The sequence below is a fragment of the Rhineura floridana genome, chromosome 20 (genome assembly GCF_030035675.1).
Source record: "Rhineura floridana isolate rRhiFlo1 chromosome 20, rRhiFlo1.hap2, whole genome shotgun sequence".
Classification (NCBI taxonomy): Eukaryota; Metazoa; Chordata; class Lepidosauria; order Squamata; family Rhineuridae; genus Rhineura; species Rhineura floridana.
The window spans coordinates 7,411,292-7,430,665 of NC_084499.1; the positions used below are offsets into that span (position 1 = coordinate 7,411,292).

Consider the following 19,374-nt stretch of genomic DNA (forward strand, 5'->3'; position numbering starts at 1 on the left):
CGTCTATCAATGTTGGTATCCTGAAATTTTCCCCATAATCTATCCCTCTGAATTAAATCAAAAGCTGGTTTGAAATCAATGAAAGCTGCATAGAGATCTTCCTCCTTGGATAATGCATATTTTCCAATAAGATCATAGAATCATAGAATAGTAGAGTTGGAAGGGGCCTATAAGGCCATCAAGTCCAACCCCCTGCTCAATGCAGGAATCCAAATCAAAGCCTTCCCGACAGATGGCTGTCCAGCTGCCTCTTGAACATCCTCCAGATGTTGGAGGACAAGGCTCTGATCTATAGTAGATCATCCTGGCCTGAAACTAGCCTGTTAGTCTTCCAGTATATTTTCTTGTTTCAGCCAATTTAATAACTTCTCATGTAAATGGCTAGCATATAGTTTACTGATAATACTTAACAGGCTGATGGGTCTGTAGTTTGCAGGGTCCACTCTTCTCCCTTTTTTGTATATTGGGATGATAATAGCAATCCCAAATCTGCAAGCCTCGCTGAGCGATCAATGCAAGTGAACAGGGTCGCTAGAACTGGAGCCCACCACTCTATATTGGCTTTAAGCAGCTCAGGTGAGATATTATCCCTTCCAGGAGCTTTGCCAAGTTTAAGGCTAGAAATAAGGTTGGTGATTTCAGGTATAGAAACTGGGGGCCACTCAGGCAAGCTGTTAAAAGAAATCAGCGATGTTTGTTGGGAGGCCTGTCCATATGGATAGCACGGAAGTGCGACTCTCAAGCCTAAACAGGAATATGGTACTCCAAGCCAATTGATGTATTTTGCCAGCCCCTCAATCTCACTCTCCAAAACGATGCTGAATCATTTGACCTTGATGCCTCTATTAGGCATAGCCATGATTCTCTTTGGGCTTGTTTCTTTCTTTTTCTTAACCAGGGCTTTAGTCCTCCTTTTTAAAAAAATAATATTTGTATACCGCTTAATATACAAAATCCCTAAGCAGTTTACATAAAATACCATAACATCATAAAAAAGAATATACATACAACATTATACACAGAAACATATCAGTAAAGACAGAGAATCCATCAATAAAAATGGTTAAACATCAATAAATAATAAACCAGCAGTGTGATTAATCTTAGGAGCCTATGTAACTGCATAGCAATAATGTACAAGGCTGATGGGGACTTCATGCAGAGGGAGCTTTTACACTGCAGGGGCCAGTCAAATGACACAGTTGTTTGATGTCATAGTGAATGAGATATTCCCTGCGCCACTGTCACTTGAAAAGGTTGGCACATAGATGGTCTCCATGCTGGCGGCTTCACTGAACCCAATGAAGGATGATCATCATTGGGACCTGGTTCAGGCATTGGTCGATTTTCCCGGCGCAAGTCGCCAGCTTTGTGAACCATCACCGACAGGTTCGTGTTGTCGGCTCCAGCTGCCATTGCCGCCTGCTTCTTTGTCCGTTGAGATGATGTGCCTCAAAACGCTGTGACTGCTGCTTCGCCTCATGAAGCCGCCTGGGAACTGTGCACAGAGACATGCTACTCAAACGCTTCCTTGGGCTTTTTTGTACAAACCATTCCATTGGGGGAGCTGTCAGATTCATTTTCCTATAAAGCCTGTGTTTTTCGGTTAGGAAATTTTTCAATATAATGCATTCTTGGTCAAACCAACTTTTAGATTTATTTAGAGAGGGACGCTGTCTTACTGTCTGTTTAACGCTTCAGACAATTTTGGAAAGAGAGAATCAGTTCTTAGAATAAAGCTACAACTATTTCAGGGAAATCCGCAGCTAACGTAGCATCACGGCGACAAAAACTTCTCTCCAAGTGCAACATCTCGGCTAATAGACCATCTGATGAATTGCATCCTAGAGTATTGAAGGAACTGGCTGAAGAAATCTTGGAGCCACTGTATATTTGCGAAATCATGGTGGATGGGTGAAGTGCCGGAGGACTGGAGGAGGGCTAATGTTGTCCCTATCTTCAAAAAAGGCAAAAGGGGAGGAACCTGGGAACTACAGATCAGTCAGCTGACATCAATTCCTAGGAAAATTCTGGAGCAGATTATAAAGTGGTCAGTCTGTACGCACCTTGAAAACAATGCAGTGATTAGTAGAGGCCAACATGGATTTATGAAGAACAAATCCTGTCAGACTAATCATCTCATTTTTTGATCGGGTAACCTCCCTGGTAGACTGTGGGAATGCTGTGGACATATATCTCAACTTCAGCAAAGCATTTGACAAAGTGCCCCATAATATTCTGATTAGCAAGCTAGCTGAATGTGGGCTGGATGGAACAACTATCAGGTGGATCCACAGTTGGCTCCAGAATTGTACTCTACTTATCAATGGTTCCTTCTCAAACTGGGTGGAGGTAACTAGTGGGGTACCGCAGGGCTCTGTCCTGGGCCCAGTGCTCTTCAACATTTTTATTAATGACTTGGATGAGGAGGTACAAGGAGTGCTTATCAAATCTGCAGATGATACAAAATTGGGAAGGATAGCTAATACCTTTGAAGACAAACAAAATTCAAAGGGATCTTGATAGTAAGGAGCATTGGGCTGAAAACAACAGAATGAAATTTTAACAGGGATAAATGCAAAGTTCTACAACTAGGCAAAAAAACCCCCAAATGCACAGTTATAAGATGAGGGATACTTGGCTCAGCAAATACTACATGTGAGAAGAATATTAGAATTGTTGTTGATCACAAGTTGAATATGAGCCAACGGAGTGATGTGGCTGCAAAAAAGGCAAAAGCTATTTTAGGCTGCATTAACAGCAGTATAGTTTCCAAACTGCATGAAGTATTAGTTTCCCTCTATTCGGCAGTGGTTAATTCTAATCTTGAGTACTGCATCCAGTTCTGGACACTGCACTTTAAGAAGGATGCAGGCAAACTGGAACAGGTTCAAAGGAGGGCCAAAAAGAAGAACAGGGGACTGGAAACAAAGCCCTATGAGGAGAGACTGAAAGAACTGGGCATGTTTAGCCTGGAAAAGACAAGACTGAGGAGAGATCTGATAGCACTCTTTAAGTACTTGAAAGGTTGCCACAAAGAAGAGGGCCAGGGTCTCTTCTAGATCATCCCAGAATGTAGGACACGGAATAATGGGCTCAAGCTGCAGGCAGCCAGATTTTGACTGAACATCAGGAAAAACTCCTAATTGTTAGAGTGATCTGGCAATGGAACCAATTACCTAGGGTGGTGGTGGGCTCTCCAACATTGGAGGTATTCAAGAGGCAGCTGGACAGGCACCTGTCGGGTATGCTTTAATTTGGATTCCTGCATTGAGTAGGGGGTTGGACTTGATAGCCTTATAGACCTCTTCCAACTCTATGATTCTAAGATAAAACAGTGGGAGGTGAAATATATTCTAGAAAATTTCTGTGTTTTTAATAGACCATGCCCACCCTTCCTTAAATGGAGTGGTTTAAGTATAGCAGCCTGAACACATGCATCTTGGTCAGGCCACATTTGTTGTTTCCAACAGCTAGAGGCATTGCTTAAGTAGTAACATAGTGTAATCAGTCTGATTTTACATCAAACTGCAGTTTCAGATTCAACTGTTAATGTGCCCAAAATAGAAACAGAATATAACCCCCAGTTTAAAACACAAAAGACTGTCTTCACTATCATATCACATTGATCAATAAAAAGGCTTTGAAATAAATGAAAATAAATTTGACACAGGTTTCTAGGATGAATAATGAGTGAAATATAATTATCTAGGTTAGATTTTCTGTAGAAACAGTAGTAACACAGGAAAGAACCAAAGTAAGAAGAGCACCAACAAACATATAAGTAATATAATTCTCTGTTTTTGGAGATGTAGTCCTGATTGCAGGTGTTGCCACCACTCACCATACACTGAGAGGCACATGTTACCAAATTCTTCCAAGCTACACAGGAAGTGGATTGGACTGTGAAAGACCAACCCAAATGGTGTTTGCATTTTGATCAATTTGTAGGGCAGTCCAATATCTCAGAGAGGAGGTCAGGTTTCCTGCTCCCCTGGTGCATTTACTATAGCTGCCCAATTTCCCTCCTTTTTAATTTTTGGTAGAAATATCTGTTGACTATAGGTATGTTTTTAAACCACAAGGATTTTGTTTGCCTATTAGTGAATTTATCTGCTTTTTAATCCAGGAGGTAAGAAATGGGATCTTGTGCAAGTTTGCTGAGAATGGATTGATCATTTGCATGTTTATTGAATTCAATGGAATTTACTCCCCTGCAATCATGCTTAGCATAGGTGAAACTGTCCATGAGGGAGGAGGAGAAGGGGGAGGGAGGGCTGGAATGGGCAGGGGAGGAGGAAGAAGGAAGAGGGGACAGGAGGAAGGGAGGAGGAGGAGAGAGGAGAGGGGGAGGGGAAAGGAGGGGAGGGAGGGGAGAGAGATGGAGGGGAGGGGAAGGAGGGGGAGAGGGAGAGGAATGGCAGGTTTGATCATTTGCATGCTTATTGAGTTCAGTGGGATTTACTCTTGTGCAATCATGCTTAGGACAGGTGAAACTAACTTGGGGGAGGGGATAGGAGGGGAAAGGGGGAGAGAAGAGGAGGGGTAGTTGGGAAGGGGGAGAGGAGAAGTGGGAGGAGATTGCTTGGGTGGGCACTGGGCAGAGGGAAATCCCCTTTCCTTTCCAAAAGGAAAACATTGTTAACAGTATCATTAGTTTTGGGCTTTCCCCCATCTTTTTATTCTACAGCAGAAATGTGTAGTCTCCCACTCAAATTTGAACCAAATTGTCCCTGGCCACATCCACACCAGGCCTTTATTTCACTTTAGACAGCCATGGCTTCCCCCAAAGAATCCTGGGAAGTGTAGTTTGTAAAGGGTGCTGAGAGTTTTTAGGAGATGCCCTCACAGAGCTACAATCCCCAGAAGAGGGGCTGACTGTTAAACCACTCTGCCCACTGGAGCTCTGTCAGGGGAATAGGAGTCTCCTAACTACTGTTAGCACCCTTCATAAACTACACTTCCCAGGGTTCTTTGGGGAAAGCCATAACTATTTAAAGTGGAATAAATGTCTGGTGTGGGTGTGGCCCCCAGATTAACCAAGCAAAACAGCTGGCTTTTATAATGCTGACGGTTCTATCATGCCTGTGCTATCATAGACTCCAATGTTAAATTTCTTAAATTAATTAAAAATTTGCCATGCATTTTTTAAACTTCTAAACTGCAGAAGATGAAGGTCAGAGTTTAGTGATAGGATTACAGGTACTCTGTGAACATGGCTGCTTTTCAATTAATTTCAACAAATTATGAGACTATTGACAGAAAAAAGTCCAACAGATTTCTGCCTTTCCCCCCTCTTGTTTTGCACTTTGAACTCTGGATTCTCTCAGAGTTTTTTGTGTATCACCATGAACACTTAGAGGGTTGTTAAGCAAGCATTTCTGAGTTCAGGACTATAAGTTTTATAAGATTTTGTTTTGAAATGAACTTTTGGAAAGCAGCAAAATGGCATGGGGGTATTTTCAATTTAACATGGTAAAATGTGAAAAATCCATGCAGGCTATAGTAATACTGACCTATTAGGTTGATGGAATGCTTTTGAACCGTAGCGGTTCAACCGTAGCACATTTCTGCTGTAATTTGCCTTTAAAAAAAAACTTCATCTGCATTTTAGTGCAGATTTCCCCTATTAAACACATTTTTTGTGTGAAGCTTTGACTCATGTATGGAGTTTTGCAAGCGATTTCTTCTAATATAATTGGTAATGTAGTGGCAAATTCAGAAGTGCATGGTCCCTTCATGCTAGTTACAGCCACACCCCCTTTCCACCTTCCCTCTCCTCCCTTGCTCTCCAACTTGTCTCTGAGTCCACACTCCACTACAACAGACATCCCTAAGAGCCAATCAGCATGAAGGAGAGGCTGTGTGTTAGCTTCTGGCAGAGCGTTACTTTTTTGAACTACAACTCCCATCAGCCCAATCCAGTGGCTGTGCTGGCTGGGGCTGATGGGAGTTGTAGTTCAAAAAAGTAACTTTTCCAAGCTCTGCTTCTGAGAAGAGACTTCTCAGTGGCTGACTCACAAAGAACGAACTTGAATCCATACTGACCTGTTAGTTGACAGAATGCTTTTGAACCAGCACCGGCCAATGGATTCCATTGCTACTTACCAGGCAGATAGAATTTAAGAACTTAAGAAGAGCCCTGCTGGATCAGGCCAAAGGAAGCCCATCTAGTCCAGCATCCTCTCCTCACAGTGTCCAAGTAGATGGCTCTTCTGGGAAGCCAACAAGTAGGACCTGGGTGCCACAGCACTTCCCCCACTCGTGATTCCCAGCAACTGGCATTCAGAGGCATACTGCCTCTGATGATGGAAGCAGAATACAGCCACTGTGGCCAGTATATAGCTTTATACTCCAGATCCACCTTCAAAGCAACCGTAACGCAAGGAAAAACAAGATGAAGGTTCCAGCTTCATGTTAAGGGCAAAAACTGGCATTCCCATTTCAGCTGAACACTCATAAGGATATCAGAAGAGGCCTGCTGCGTCAGGCCCGTGGCCCATCTAGTCTAGCTTCCTGGTCTCCTAGTGGCCAACCAGATGCCCCAATGGGAAGCCTGCAAGTGGGATCTGAGTGCAACGGCACTCTTTCCAATTGTGATTCCCAGCAATATTATTTGGGGCATGGGGCATGTGGCCCTTGGGCTGCAAAAGGTTCCCTGCTCCTGTCTTATGGGAAGTCCACAAACAGGACATGAGGTTATAATTTTTAATTTGTCAATAAGGCCTAGATTGAACTTCATCTGTTATTACCACCACGGGTATTTGCCCTTCATCTTCTGCAGTGAAGATAGACCAAAAAAAATATATTCTCTGCTATCTCCCTCTTCTCCTTTTGTCCTGGCTCCTAACCAGAAAAGCAGACTCAGGACTCAAAGGCTGGGTTTTTTAATGAGCTTTATTCCAGAAGTCAGTACAGGAAAACAGCATCAGGCATTCTAGGCATTCATCAGGATACAGAACACTAACAGACTAGGCATCTCTCTGAAACAGGCTAGGCATCTCTCCTGATACAAACTACGCAAATGGAAGCATCAGCACACTACATATATCAGGATACAAACTTGCAGAGGCAATGGCAGACTGTTGTTGCTAAGACTTAATTTTATCCATCCATCCTAAACATAAGAGAGGTGAGCAGGCACATTCTTGTCTGAGCATTCTCTGGTACTTTCTTGCTTTTGCTGCAAGGCTTGGGCTTTTCCTAGAAGCAGAGAGCATTTTCTGAAGCTGACTCTTCTAATCTCCTGGACCTTGGCGAAGTGTAAATTCAGGCTCTGACACACTGCTTTCATTTTCCTCTCTCTGGAAGACTCTAGGTTGTTTGTTAAGTGTTATCTGTTCAAATGCTAAGTCTGGGTTGGGTGCCAGTAACCTCGTCAGTCGTCAGAGACAATGGTGGTGGTGATGGGCTACATTAACTTCACTGAACTCAGAGTTGCCAGATGCCTCTCAAACTTTCTTCCCCAGGATTTCCCTCACCCCTTTTCCCAACATCTGCAACCCACTCTTTATCCTCCCAATTTTGCCATAGGTTCTCCTTGGGGCCCATGACACCTTTAGCATACCTTTAATTCCTTGTGCCCAGTGATCCAACCACTTTCCTAGTCTATTTTCTGCTTCTGATTCATTTGAAGCATTTGTGGATCTTGGTGGTTTAAGTGATACGCTCCTCAAATTCCTTTTTGCACCCCTTATTGTCTGCTTGCATTTCTTTTTCCAAAGTTTGCTTTCCATTTAATTCTCCTCATTTGGGCAAGGCTTCCATTTTTTTTTTGAAGGAATCCTTCTTGTCTTTAATAGCAGTCTTGATGCTGCTCATTAGCCATGCTGACATCCTCATAAAATAAAAGACCAATCTAACAGTTACTAAAGTTGGGTAAGTTTAGCCCAATCCATCCCTAGAAGAGCCCACGGCTGATGCCTGCCCTCGTTCCTTCTCTCCCTCCCCCCCTTTAAAAAAACACCACACTCCTATTAGTTAGTTCCAGGCTGCTGCAGTCTTTGTTTTTGCCTCAAGTTTCAGGGAGTTTTGAGGATAAAATGATCATTGCCACAAAAACCTGGCACGCTATACCCCCTACTGCAGATTTCCATGCACTGGGTTATATCCAGTGTTAGTCATCCTCAGAGTAAACCCATTGAAATTAATGGACATTTCTAATTTACGTTCATTAATTTAAGTGGGTGTATTCTGAGTAAAACTTAGTTGGCTACAACTCAATGTATTGATTACAAGAGCAAATGTGCATTTGGAACCCCACAGTGGAAGAAGCTGCTTGGGGGTGGAATTTGAAGAGAAGGAGCTGGCAGGGAGTGTATTAAGCTGACTCCTCCCCTCCATTGCAGTTTCTCTGTTGCACACTACTCCCTTTTGATGTGGCAAAGGAGCAGATTGTGTTACTCTTATCCACTTTTCTTATAGATTTGCCTTTTATTTTATTAGCTTATTTGTTACAAGAAGCAAGAAGGTGCCAACATGGCTAATGAGCAGAGTCAAGGTCTCTATTAGAGGCAAGGAGACTTTCTTCAGAAAATGGAAGTCCTGCCCAAATTTTATTTATTCCATTTATATCCTACCCTTCCTCCCAAAGAAGTACAGGGTGACAAATACATAAGTGATAAAACAACACAATTAAAAAAATAAAAATAAAACATATTTAAAACATTAAACATCTGAAGATGCTAAAATCAATTAAGCATCTACAAACATGCAGAACAGTCAGATAATCTCACAGCTAATAATTTCAAGTTTGCTAGGAACAGTATCTTTCAAACATCAAATACCTTCATGAACAGGAACATTTAAAAATTCCTCCTGAATGTCAATAATAAGGGAAACATGACACACCTCACCAAGAAGGGCATTCCACAAATGGGAAGCCACCACTGAGGAGGCCTTGTCATGGGTCAGTGCCAACTGGGCAGCTCCCAGGAGGACAATAAAAAGGAAGGCAAACTTTGGCAAAGGAAATTCAAGGCGACAATAAGGGGTTTATGTGCAACATGTCCTTTTGCTCACAATTCTGTGATTTCAAAGCTATGTCAGGACCAATGGTGCAGGCTCAATAAAACACTGCTTCCCCAACTTTAGAAGGCAGAATGTAGAATCTGTGTATACACCGTACCTTTGAAGCCTATTCAAAGCACACCCCCTCCCAAGAATTCTGGGATCTGTAGTTTGCCCTTCACAAATATACAATTCGCAGAACCCTTAACAAATTATGGATCCCAGGATTCTTTGAGGGGAAACAATGTACTTTGAATGTGCTTTAATGTGTGTACGCAACCTTGTTCCTGTAGAAACACAAGCCAGAACAAGTTTTATTTTAAGACTGGGGGGCGAGAGAGGTTATTAAACAGATGCTTTCGATGGAGGCTGTATTTTGTTAGCCTCCTAAATTTAAAAAGAGGGAGAGAGAGAGAGAGAAAGCTGTTGGAAAAATATTTGGAAAATAAAAAATAAGGCTGCAGATCCTCCATTGGCAAAACCCCATTGAAAACACCTTGGGCTGCAGACAAGCTGCTCTGTTTGCCTGCTTGTTTTTAGGAGAACAGCCAATATCCTGGAAGCCACTTTGAGTGAAGGATATAGACACAGAGAAAAGAAAGATATAAAGAAAGAGAAAGTCCTTCAGTAGAGGGGTGAAGGAGGACCTAATCCACCACAGAGAGTTTGGGAAGAACCGAGATGACTAGTAACAGAGCTGGCATCTTCGGCTGGCATTGTAGCTCAGTGGCAGAGCATCTGCCTTATCATAGAGTAATAGAATAGTAGAGTTGGAAGGGGCCTATAAGGCCATCAAGTCCAACCCCCAGCTCAATGCAGGAATCCAAATCAAAGCCTTTCCGACAGATGGCTGTCCAGCTGCCTCTTGAATGCCTCCAGTGTCAGAGAGCCCACTATTTCTCTAGGTAATTGGTTCCATTGTCATATGGCTGTAGCGGTTAGGATGTTTTTCCTGATGTTCAGTGGAAATCGGGCTTCCTGCAACTTGAGCCCATTATTCCGTGTCCTGCACTCTGGGACGATCGAGAAGAGATCATGGCCCTCCTCTTTGTGGCAACCTTCCATGTACTTGAAGAGTGCTATCATATCTCCCCTCAGTCTTCTCTTCTCCAGGCTAAACATGCCCAGTTCTTTCAGTCTCTCCTCATAGGGCTTTGTTTCCAGTCCTCTGATCATCGTTGCCCTCCTAACCTGTTCCAGTTTGTCTGTATCATTCTTGAAGTGTGGAGACCAGAACTGGGCACAGGCCTAACCAGTGCTGAATAGAGGGGAACTAATACTTCACGCAGTTTGGAAACTATACCTCTGTTAATGCAGCCTAAAATAGCATTTGCCTTTTTTGCAGCCACATCACACTGTTGGCTCATATTCAGCTTGTGATCAACAACAATTCCAAGATCCTTCTCACATGTCGTATTGCTGAGCCAAGTATCCCCCATCTTATAACTATGCATTTGGTTTCTTTTTCCTAGGTGTAGAACTTTGCATTTATCCCTGTTGAATTTCATTCTGTTGTTTTCAGCCCAATGCTCCAGTCTATCAAGGTCCCTTTGAATTTTGTTTCCGTCTTCCACGGTATTAGCTGTCCCCCCCAATTTTGTATCATCTGCAAATTTGTTGAGCATGCTCTGTACCTCTTCATCCAAGACGTTAATAAAAATATTGAAGAGCACTGGGCCCAGGACTGAACCCTGTGTTACCCCACTCATTACTTCTGCCCAGTTTGAGAAGGAACCATTGATAAGCACTCTTTGAGTACGATTCTGCAGCCAACTGTGCATCCACCTGATAGTTGTTCCATCCAGCCCACATTTAGCTAACTTGCTAATCAGAATATCATGGGGCACTTTGTCAAAAGCTTTGCTGAAGTTGAGATATATTATGTCCACAGCATTCCCACAGTCTACAAGGGAGGTTACCTGATCAAAAAATGTGATAAGATTAGTTTGGCAGGATTTGTTCTTCATAAATCCATGTTGGTTTCTACTAATCACTGCATTGTTTTCAAGGTTCTTACAGATTGACTGCTTTATAATCTGCTCCAGAGTTTTTCCAGGGATTGATGTTAGGCTGACTGGTCTGTAGTTCCCTGGTTCCTCCTTTTTGCCCTTTTTGAAGATAGGGACAGCATTAGCTCCCCTCCAGTCATGTAGCACCTCACCAGTCCTCCACAATTTCGCAAAGATAATAGACAGTGGTTCTGAGAGTTGTTCACCCAGTTCCTTCAGTACTCTAGGATGCAGTTTATAGGGCCCTGCCGATTTGAACTCATTCAAAGTAATTAGGTATTTGTTGACCGTTTGTCTATCAGTCTCAAGCTCCAATCCTGCCCCTTCCACTTCATGTTTCCCGGGAGGGTCATAGACCCTTTTTTGGGAGAAGACTGAGTCAAAGTAGGAACTGAGCACTTCTGCCTTTTCTTTGTCATCTTTTGTCATATTGCCATCCTCATTGAGTAGCTGTGCCACCATTTCTTTTCTCTGTCTTTTAGTATGGATGTACCGAAGAAAGCTTTTTTGTTGCTTTTAGCATCTCTCGCTAACCTCAGCTCATGCTCAGCTTTAGCCTTCCTGACACCATCCTTGCAATTCCATGACACCTCTCCTTTGTGGCCTGGCCTTCTTTCCATTCTCTGTATGTGTTCTTTTTTGTTGAGGTCATCTCTAAGCTTTTTGTGAAGCCACATTGGCTTCTTCTGCTGTTTCCCCCCTTTTTTCCTTGTTGGAATTGCTTGCCATTGCCCTTTTAGAATTTCCTTTTTTAGAAACTCCCACCCATCTTGGTCTCCTTCTCTCATTAGGGTGGCTTGCCATGGAACTGTACTTACAATTGTTCTGAGTTTATTAAAATCAGCTTTCCTGAAGTCCAGGGTGCGCGTATGGCTACTTGTTTTTCTGGGATTGTTTTGTGTGATTGCTGATGTTTTTGGATTGTAAATCTGTACTGGCCTTGGGTAGGTTTTTTTTTCAACTCCAATTTCTTTTATTAACTATTTTGAGATTTCTGATTGTCCTGTGTTGTTCTTCTGTAAGCCACCTTTGAGAGAGACCTTTGCCCTTAAAGGCAGTCTGAAAGTATTCTTAAACACATTAATAAAATATGATTCCCTAGTGGTAAGAGCATGTGGTGGACTTGTATCTGGGTTTTGCCATCTCTTATCTCTTTTGTGTTGTCAGAACTGTAAAGCACTTTTTTGGACCTTGAACAGCAGCTGGACGGTTTTCAACTCCCGATTAAACAGGGCTGCATTTGGTAGTTGCCTTTTGTGTTTGGCAGGTGTGCAGAACTTGCCGTTGTTGTTCTCCTTTTGTTTGCTGTCCTTTTGTTTGCCATCCTTTTCCATTTTCTCTGCAAAGCCTGCTAGCCTGTGGCTCTGACTGTTGATGGGCTGTATTAGACTGCCACTGCAGTTGACTTGAGCACTCTGACCAAAGTGACAGGAGATTTCAGCTTCAAACGATGGCCCCACTTGTGATTTAAGGCCCTGGAATTGTCCAGCAGCATCTGGAGAGGAGAACAAACTCAGACGCTTGTTTTCCTCCTGCCATTTCAGTTCTGTTTGAAGAGGCTTGCGGTAGAGGAGACCCTTGTGGATACCTATCAGCACGGCCTAAAGCCTGATTATTTTTTCCTGCCCCTTCCTGACAGGGTTTCTCCTCCGCAGCAGTAACTGCGGGCTACTATGGAATGTTTTACATTGATAATGCAAGCAGATTGTAGAGTAGGCAGGTTTGTGCTAAGCCACAGTGGGAGACAGGAAAGAAAAAAGGATAAAAGCTAGGTTTGCCACTAAATTCCTATACAATTCAGAGTTCAACGTGGGGTTCTATTAAGACAGAATCATGCTCCACAAGAAGGATGGGGGATGGGAGTTGGAGTTCAACAACATCTGGTGGGCCAGAGGTGCACTAAGATCCCTGCTCTAAAATATAGGTTTCTGTCAAGGCAGAATTGTGCTCTGAAATTTGGTGACAGGTTTGGCAGACTCTATGTTGCTTGAATGCATTTATGTATGTTATTTTTACTAATATATTAATTTTAATGCACACATTCCCCCAATTTATACACTTCTGTCAACATTCTTTGATTGGAGAACTGCATTGCAAAATTTGGATAAGTGCAAATTTCAAGGGATGACTGTGTTTTGGTTTTGATATTGTTTCAGAAAGTGCCAGTTTTATAGATTCAGCTTTAAATGTGAGCTGAATTGAATTTCTCTCCCATCCCTAGCCACAGGCTACCGATCCTTGGTCTACTTGCTAGCATTTTAAAAGCATAATTTTTAAAAAATAATAATTTACCTGTATTTTTAATCTTTTGTACAGGGACAGAAAGGATACCCAGGCCCAGCAGGTCATCCCGGAGACCAGGTGAGTGTCTTTCTTTCTTTCTTTCTTTCTTTCTTTCTTTCTTTCTTTCTTTCTTTCTTTCTTTCTTTCTTTCTTTCTTTCTTTCTTTCTTTCTTTCTTTCTTTCTTTCTTTCTTTCTTTCTTTCTTTCTTTCTTTCTTTCTTTCTTTCTTTCTTTCTTTCTTTCTTTCTTTCTTTCTTTCTTTCTTGAGTGACCTAAAAACTTGTGATGGCTGCCTATCCTGTGGCATCCAATGGATTGGCTCAGAAATAAGCCAAGTGCCTTTTCCATAAATCAGAAAATAGCTCAGCTTATTTTTGAGCCCAGCCCAGCTACCTGTTGAAATGATCGATTAATCTGAGGTGGGAGATTTAAAAAGGCTGCAACCCTGAAAGCAGCCGACTGAGGGCAAAGACCCTCTTGCCTCAAGGATTTTGATTTGAGCAGAGAACAATTTGGGAGGCTTCTGAAGTTCATTGTTCCTTTGAACAGTGGCAGCTGGTGGCTTCATGTCAGTGGTGCAGTGGAATCCACTCTGGGTTTTATTCCATACTTTTACAGAGCTGTCCAGGGTGCTTGAAAGGTCAGACTAAAACCTCTAGGAGATTCCATTGCCCCACTTACAGAGGCATGACTGGCTTTGAGGAAAACATTACTGAGCCCCCAAAACCTCTTCCTAGGAGTGTGCCCTGCAAACTTTACTGACATGTCTACTCAAAACCCATCTTTCTTTAGAAGCTTGTGTCCTTCCATCTGAAGGTCATTTGAAAACCACTCCAATATCCAACAATTTGTTGTGATAGCACTGATTTCTTTTGTTTGGTTTAGTACGATTTATATTCCCTTTTTAAATCATCAGGTCATCAAAGCAGTTTTGCAACTTTTCAAAATGCATGTTTAATAACTTCTTAAATCTGCCTCCTTCAAATTCTCAATACCTTAGTCCTCACTATAAGGTATAGTTTTGCTATAGCTTGCTCCTCTCCTGCATCTGATCACTATCACTAGCATTTTGTAATGGATTTAAAGAGAAAGCCACACTGTTAGCTGTCTTGGCCCCAAATCACTATTCCCAAACATAATTGCCCAACCTCAAAGGGTTGTCTCCCTTAGGCATTGCCCTTTGGCAGTTGCCTTGAAGCAACTGTTTTCCAGGGCTGCAGAGCTCTTTTAGTGATCCAGGGACCAAAGCAAAGAGGAGCCACAAGCTGTCCACTGGGAGGTGTGGTATGGCAATTGCCTGGATCACATGCTGGTTTGGTGGCCCTCTAGATGTTGCTGGGCTACAACTCTCATCATTCCTGTGTATTGGCCAGGGCTGATGGGAGCTGGAGTCTAAAAAATTCTGAAAGGCTTCAGTTTCTTTGTCCCTGATGTATGCATATCATGTATATATTCACTGAACGTCTTTGCAACTGGATTCCATGTACACTCCTGTGCTAGCTCACTGGATTGATCAAAGCGCTTGGGGAATCTGCCTTGAATGCAGAAGGTTCCCTGTTCATTCCCCAGCATCTCCAGCTAGGGTTGGGAGAGAACCTCATTTGAAACCCTGGAGAGCTGCTGCCAGTCAGTGGAGACAGTACTGAGCTATATGGACTGTTGGTCTGACTTGGTATAAGGCTGCCTACTGTGACCCTTTTGTCCCTATCAGCTTGGCATTCACCATGTTGAGAAAGATGAATTAAACTGCATTGTTAAAATTCCACAAGTTGTGAAGCTAGATTTAATTCTTCCCATTCCTTGCCTCCCTGTCCCTTCCTTTTTCTATTTTTTTACAGGGTGGACGAGGCTCCGACGGGAACCCAGGTGCCAAAGGTTATCCTGGCAGGCAGGTGCAGTAAATCTTACCATGCTGTGTACAGCATAGGGGCTTGGTGGGCAGGCAGCTAGATGACCATGGTGTCCTGCAATTAATAAGGGATTCAGGCACAGTCACACTGGGTTTGCATACTAGTGGTGCAGTTAGGTAATTCCAGACTCTGGACCTCTTCCAGGGTCCCCCCTCTGTAGGTCAGGGATGTGAAATCCATGATCCTCAGATGATGATGTTGGCCCAAGGTGTGGTCTGAAGGCACATGAGGCCACCGCCTTTCTGAAGCTACGCAGGTCTGCATCTGGTCAGTCCCTGGATGGGAGACCACTTGGGAACTACATGTGTGCTGCCTTGGGTTCTATGATGAAAGAAAGGAGGGATATAAATGTAATAAATAAATAAATGTTGGACTCTGACTGCCATCAGCTCCAGGCAGCGTGGTCAGTGGTCAGGGATTTTGGCAGTTGTAGCCCACCTATCATTGGGGGATAAATTTAACTCTATTTGCCTTTGGAACCTACTTTCCAAAACACTGCCATCTTTCAAAACTACATTTTTTTCTGAATTTAGCAGTGTAGTTCTTCAGCCAAATGTGTATAAAATGCATATATTGGGGTAAAGTGTCCATAAAAATGCACATTTCAGTGAAAATGACCGCTGATCACCTCTGTGAAAACTAGGTGGAGGAAACATGTCTAAGCAAGATTTTTGTTAAGGCAGGGATGCATAGCCTGTAGTTCTCCAGATGTTGGTGGACTGCAACTTCCATTATCCCTGATCGTTGGTCATGGTGGCTCAGGCTGATGGAAGTTGGAATTCAACGACATCTGGAGGGCTACAGGTTCTCCATCCTCCTGTGGAGACTTGCATAGTCACATCTAACATGATGTAGACACTTTTCTTTCTTTTTTTATTGGAGAAATTCTGATACGTGCCACAAGACTTTGTTGTTTTGGCATGTTGAACCATCTTGCAAATAAATAATGCTAAATGTACATAAGGAAAGGAATAAATGTACGAAGATGACCCCTTATCCCTGTATGGCTCAACATTTTTTTTACAAAATACAGCAACATAAGCCATGATATGACAGGGCATTCAATAGGGATGCTTCCTCCTTGTAGGTCTCCACCTTTCCCATTTGTTGGAGGAGACATTCTGTCTAAGTTGAAGGTGTGCATACCTTTTTTCACCAACAAAAGTTTATTCATAGGGGGAAAATAGCTCTATTTCTTAATCTCTGGGACCAATATAGTACAGCTATTCACACCAGTTTTGGGTATGTTTACTTTCCTGATTTGGTGTTTTCATTACTAGTCACTTCTCTTGGCTACTCTTGGCTTTGCAGCGCAATGGAAAAGGTGGAGGCACTGTCTTTTCTTGGGTTCATGCCTCGAGGCAAACTTGTTAACTTTGGCCTGATGGAACAAACAAACAGCTTCAGACAATTCTGCTTCAGCCAGAAGGAGCACAATTTGTTGGGATCCGGGTTTCTCTTTCAGAACTTCCTGAATTCGAGGTGATGGAACATAAGAACATAAGAAGAGCCTGCTGGATCAGGCCAGTGGCCCATCTAGTCCAGCATCCTGTCCTCACAGTGGCCAACCAGGTGCCTGGGGGAAGCCCACGAGCAGGACCCGAGTGCAAGAACACTCTCCCCTCCTGAGGCTTCCGGCAACTGGTTTTCAGAAGCATGCTGCCTCTGACTAGGGTGGCACAGCACAGCCATCATGGCTAGTAGCCATTGATAGCCCTGTCCTCCATGAATTTGGGGATGGAGGGAGACTGTTCAGCTTTGTTTGTGCAGCAAATAAATTTAATCTGGCAACTATTAGAATTCTTTGAGAGTGTCAACAAGCATATAGATAGAGGTGATCCAGTGGACATAGTGTACTTAGACTTTCAAAAAGCGTTTGACAAGGTACCTCACCAAAGGCTTCTGAGGAAGCTTAGCAGTCATGGAATAAGAGGAGAGGTCCTCTTGTGGATAAGAAATTGGTTAAGAAGCAGAAAGCAGAGAGTAGGAATAAACGGACAGTTCTCCCAGTGGAGGGCTGTAGAAAGTGGAGTCCCTCAAGGATCGGTATTGGGACCTGTACTTTTCAACTTGTTCATTAATGACCTAGAATTAGGAGTGAGCAGTGAAGTGGCCAAGTTTGCTGATGACACTAAATTGTTCAGGGTTGTTAAAACAAAAAGGGATTGTGAAGAGCTCCAAAAAGACCTCTCCAAACTGAGTAAATGGGCAGAAAAATGGCAAATGCAATTCAATATAAACAAGTGTAAAATTATGCATATTGGAGCAAAAAATCTTAATTTCACATATACGCTCATGGGGTCTGAACTGGCGGTGACCGACCAGGAGAGAGACCTCGGGGTTGTAGTGGACAGCACGATGAAAATGTCGACCCAGTGTGCGGCAGCTGTGAAAAAGGCAAATTCCATGCTAGCGATAATTAGGAAAGGTATTGAAAATAAAACAGCCGATATCATAATGCCATTGTATAAATCTATGGTGCGGCCGCATTTGGAATACTGTGTACAGTTCTGGTCGCCTCATCTCAAAAAGGATATTCTAGAGTTGGAAAAGGTTCAGAAGAGGGCAACCAGAATGATCAAGGGGATGGAGCGACTCCCTTACGAGGAAAGTTTGCAGCATTTGGGGCTTTTTAGTTTAGAGAAAAGGCGGGTCAGAGGAGACATGATAGAAGTGTATAAAATGATGCATGGCATTGAGAAAGTGGATAGAGAAAAGTTCTTCTCCCTCTCTCATAATACTAGAACTCGTGGACATTCAAAGAAGCTGAATGTTGGAAGATTCAGGACAGACAAAAGGAAGTACTTCTTTACTCAGCGCATAGTTAAACTATGGAATTTGCTCCCACAAGATGCAGTAATGGCCACCAGCTTGGATGGCTTTAAAAGAAGATTAGACAAATTCATGGAGGACAGGGCTATCAATGGCTACTAGCCATGATGGCTGTGCTCTGCCCCCCTAGTCAGAGGCAGCATGCTTCTGAAACCCAGTTGCCGGAAGCCTCAGGAGGGGAGAGTGTTCTTGCACTCGGGTCCTGCTTGCGGGCTTCCCCCAGGCACCTGGTTGGCCACTGTGAGAACAGGATGCTGGACTAGATGGGCCACTGGCCTGATCCAGCAGGCTTTTCTTATGTTCTTATGTTCTTTAACTGGCAAAGAATGAATAACCACGGAAGTCTATTACAGGGATAGGGGAGAAATTAGTTTCAGTTTGCATTTTAATGCAAACCCATCTAATTCACATGTCATGAGCGCAAGCACAAAGTGAAACAGAACTATCCTTTCTAATTTGCTATTCTCCAAATATTGCAATGCAGTTTGCCACTAAAAAATGTGTATATAAAGGGAAAGTGTGCACATGTGTGTATTTATTAATTAACTTTATATCCCACTCTTCGTTCGAAAGGAGCCCAGGGTGACAGTAATTGCCGCCCTGGACTCCTGCTGGGAGGAAGGGCAGGATATAAATCTAATAATAATAATAATAATAATAATAATAGCATTGGAGGCAATATGAGTGACAGTAATATGCAAAGGAAATTGCATTAAATAAGGGAGTGGCTTGCAGAAATGTGCCTGTTACTCAAAATTGTGTACATTAGGAGAAATATGCACAGAAATGCCTACACTCATTCATAATTTCTTTAAAAAACACAAATATTCACAAACTGATGCAGAACTTATTGGTGGGAAAAGTAGAAACAGAGACATTGAAATTAATAGAATTTCCGATTCCTCAGATTCAAATATGAATATTTTTTTCCAACAACGAGGACTGACAACTTTAAAGTTGCCAAACTAGTGGCCCTTGATTCTTATTCATCTTTTCAGTTTCTTTTCCTTACCCAACCCCCCAAAGAACACAAAGTCTGAGATTCTCAAAAGTTTCTAGTCCTAATGAATTCTGTGAGTCAAACTACATGTTAATTCAGAATGTATAGTGTGCAATGTATAGTGTGCAATTTTTAATTGATTACAAGTGCAGGGGAATGGATGGCTGGTTCTTATAAGGAAGATGAGGTTTATTCCCTTACTCTACAGCTCTAATTGGGTCTAAAATCACCCCCAACATGTCTGTGAAGCTAAGGTCACCACCATGATGCTCTCTATATGTTGTTGCTCTATGACTCCCCTCCGCCGCAGCCAACTTGGCCAGGGATGAGG

General features: G+C 42.8%; 1 protein-coding gene across 2 annotated transcripts in view; it reads left to right on the top strand.

Annotated features, from left to right (window-relative positions):
• The window catches only part of COL27A1 (collagen type XXVII alpha 1 chain), a 376,750-nt gene that overhangs the window by 73,964 nt on the left and 283,412 nt on the right, over window positions 1-19,374 (top strand). For both annotated transcript variants that reach the window (XM_061603994.1, XM_061603995.1), the window contains exons 8-9: window positions 13,335-13,379; window positions 15,140-15,193. In XM_061603994.1, the coding sequence (XP_061459978.1) occupies window positions 13,335-13,379; window positions 15,140-15,193 (99 nt within the window). The remainder of the gene's footprint in view (window positions 1-13,334; window positions 13,380-15,139; window positions 15,194-19,374) is intronic.